At 55.9% G+C, this 3,630-nt stretch overlaps 1 protein-coding gene across 1 annotated transcript; it reads right to left on the minus strand.

Moving 5' to 3' along the window:
• Positions 1-402, minus strand: LOC143901626 (uncharacterized). The gene has a single exon (XM_077414052.1). It carries the CDS (start codon positions 400-402, stop codon positions 1-3), a length of 402 nt encoding a protein of 133 aa, XP_077270178.1.
• Positions 403-3,630: the final 3,228 nt, after the last annotated feature.

Consider the following 3,630-nt stretch of genomic DNA (forward strand, 5'->3'; position numbering starts at 1 on the left):
TTACAATACAGATGCCTTATCTATCCACGAATTGTGCGAACTGTCCATTCCCAACCATTTCACGTACACTCGATTGCCGCGCTTACGCAGGACCTTTTCCACGAGATATACGTCGGGATCGGAGACGCGCAGCAACTCGTGCTCGTAGAATCCTCCGGCTATCGCCTCCCCGCGAATGTCCCTCAGCAGATACGTGACGGGATTGGTCCTTTGCACTCTGGCTATGCGAAAGATCTCGGTGGTCCAATTGGGTGTGTAGCCCTTCTCGAAGATCGTCTTGAATTTGCTCACGCGCACCGGGTCGTCGACTCGAAACCTCGCCGGCGCGGCGATCTTCGCGCGACTGTACACCGTGCGCAGCAGCCTTTTGGCGACGGTGGGCGTCACGTCCGCCGGACGCATTCCAATCGTTCTGTGTCTGCGACGATTTTAATTCGACAGGAGGCTCGGCAGCGAGTCGATCCATCTGTACGATCCCTGAAGCGTGAAGAGCTTCCACATGTCGTTCTTCAACGTGCGATTGAATCTCTCCACCACCGACGCTTTCATCACCGAATACGTGAAGTAGTGATTCACCTTGCGCGCGTCGAGGATCTCGCGCACGTCGGCGTTGTAGAATTCCTTTCCCTTGTCCGTCTGCAGATTCTCAGGGCATCGCGCGTCCTCGCAAAAGATCTTTCGGAGTGCCTTTGCGACCTCCTTTCCGCTCTTGGTCTTGAGCGAGATCGCCCAGGCGTACTTGCTCAGCACGTCGATGACCGTCAGAATGTAATTGTGACCCGCGTTCTGGCGCGAATAGGGACGCATCTCGACCACGTCGGCTTGCCACAGATCGTCGTAACCGCGCACCACGACGCGGCGACGGGGAAAGTTCTTCCTTGCCGGCGCGTGCAGTTCCTCTACGAGTCTTCGTTTCTCAGTGCTCATTGTTGAAGAAGGTTCAAAATACCCTGAATTTTGGCGATCTTCTCGTCGTGCTTTTCCACGGTCTTTTTTACATCGAGGAACTGGCTTCTAAATTCTCTTATCAGGTCTCTCGAGTTCTTCTTGGCTTCGGCGATCGCTCCCTCGACAAAGCTCCTATTCGTCGCGTCGCCGTCGTCCTCCGGCGCGGCCACTCGCTGTATCCTGCGCTCCGACGCGTCGTAGGAATTCTCGCGCAGGCGGAGCGCGTCGTTTCGCAACGTCACGATGTCGTCTCTCAGACCTTGGGTCGCGTTCGTCACAATGACGCCTGTGAAATTCTGATCGGCGGAGCTCTTCTTGATTTCCTCGTTCACCACGCCCCTCAGTCGTTCAATCGCGCCCTCCACGTAGCTCCTGTTCACCGCGTCTGTGCCGTTCTCCGGCGTGGCCACGCGTCGTATCTTGCGCCCCCTCGCGTCGTAGGAATCCCGATTCAAACGGAGCGCGCTGTTCTGCAGTTGATAGATCACCAAATCGACGTATCTCTTGTTCGTCGCGTCGGTCTCGATCTGCGGATCGACTACACGCCGTATTTTGCGCTCCTTCGCGTCGTAGGAATCCTCGTTCAAACTGAGCGCGTTGTTCCTCAGCGTCGCTATTTCACCTTTGACATTTTTTATCACATCGAACTTGGCATACGCGATCCAGACATCGACGTAGGTCTTGTTCGCCGCGTCGTCGCTGTCCTCCGGCGCGGCTACCCGCCGTATCTTGCGCTCCCTCGCGTCGTAGGAATCCTCGCTCACGAAGAGCGCGTTGTTGCGCGTGTAATTGCGCAGGGATTCGATCGAGGAGCGCAATCTCACCGTGGACGCACCGTCACCGTTGCTCCGATTCGTCAGAGACATGCCGAATTTGTTCACGGACATCGCGCGCGAGGAGACGCCGGGAGCGCGCCGCGATTCGTACTGCCGTCGCGATCTGCGCGACCGATCAATTTATGACGAGACCGGCCTCGCGGAGTTCCTCAATTATCGACAGAATTTCGTTGTCGTGAGCGTCGTTGCCGGCCCGACGAGAAGCGTCCAGCAGCCGAAGTCGATTGACCAGCTTGTTGGGATCGTCCCAGTGAACGTAATCGATCGCGTTGTCGGTCAGTCGCATGGCCGACGGTAAGCCGGCGCCCTTTGTAGTCCCGACTTTGCGAGACGGAAGTATTAGCGGCGCTATTATATTTTTGTACTTGTGTCCCTTGTTGCCCATGACGTTCTTGCCGGCGCCGCGATCGCGTTTGTGAGCGCTGGTAGCGAAAAGTATACTCCTATACGTTCGTTTGTCTCTGTCCGTATAGGCCTTAGCGTCGGGAGCTCGTATGAAGATCAACTCGTACAGGCCGCGCGTGCCCTTGTACCGCACACCGTCGACGATCACGGAATCGTCCGCGGCAACGTCGAATCGCTTGTTGCCCAGCATCGTGCCGTTTTCGCCGAGATACACTCCGTAGACGTTGTCGATGTCCTTTTTTCTCTCACCGCTCAGAAGAGCGATATTCCCGGCCTAACGGTCCTAGTTGGCTGTGCAGAAAGTCGCGACCTTCCACCGTGCTGAGAGACTTTCTAACGGACGTCTCTAGCGCGGAAGGTGGAGTCGTCGTTTCCGAGACGATCTCGCGTTCTCTGGGTAAAAACTGGACCGAATCGGTGTGGATCGGCGTGGAGCTCGTCATCGTCGTCGTCGTCGCGGTTGCCGAACTCAACCGTGCCAGACGCGACTTTTTTTTCCCCCCGGTCGTTGTTGTTCTTATTGGCGTAAATACGTCGTCGTCGTCGTCCTCCTCGTATTCGCCTTGCAAGTCGGCGCCACTATTGTCGTAGTCGTCGTTCTCGCTGTCCTTCCTCGCCCCCTTCGTTTTAATTTTTTTCGTCAGCGCAAAGCCGTCGTCGTCGTCATACCTGCCCGGTTCTTTACCCCTACGTTCCACATCGTCGGCGAGCCGTTTCAGAGGTTTGACGATAGGCTCACCTCTTTTCCAGAGCGATCTTGCTCTCCATTTTCCCGGCCCTGAAAGCGGCGTACTTCCTACGAATCAAGGCGCGCGTCTTGGCTATCTCACGCGCCGTCCTCTCCCCCGCGATCGCGCTCATGCTCGCGTCGTTCGGCGAAGCGCACTGATCGGCTCTACAGCACTGCTAAGTCGTGGAACCCCCGTCTATACCGTCCGCCTCGCAACGCGCTGTCCTTGTCTATCACAGCAAAACCGTAGGTGCGTCGCCAACACTCGCGACAGAACGCGCGAAACTCGTCGTACGACATATCGATGTTCACGTGATCGTCATACACGTGTCGCAGATTGGTGCCGTCCTGCCTAAACAAGATCAACAAATTTGCGTTATCACGCACGAGATGTTTCGGTATTTTAGCGTACGTTTGACAGAGATAGAAACAATTGATATTCGAATGTCGACCCATAGAGAAGTACTCCCTCATACGGTCCTGCTTGTCGCAGGCCACGTCATCGAAGACGAAGACTGAGTCGGGAAGCGCCTCGTCGGGCGGAACGACGTCGCGATTGTCGGAAAACGCGCGATAGCTGATCTTGTCCATAGGTTCGAACAATCGTTCGAGGTATCGATACTTCGGTTGTTGCAGAGATTTCGAGTACACGTATACGTTCTCGAAACGAAGACCGTGCGGTTGTTCCAGCAGACTCAGCAGAACGTTTGT

Source organism: Temnothorax americanus, unplaced genomic scaffold, assembly GCF_048541705.1.
Source record: "Temnothorax americanus isolate GAGA-0224 unplaced genomic scaffold, ASM4854170v1 Scaffold35, whole genome shotgun sequence".
Taxonomy (NCBI): domain Eukaryota; kingdom Metazoa; phylum Arthropoda; class Insecta; order Hymenoptera; family Formicidae; genus Temnothorax; species Temnothorax americanus.

Coding starts and splice junctions, on each gene's coding strand:
- LOC143901626 (XM_077414052.1), bottom strand. CDS start 402: ATGCGTCCGGCGGACGTGACGCCCACCGTCGCCAAAAGGCTGCTGCGC.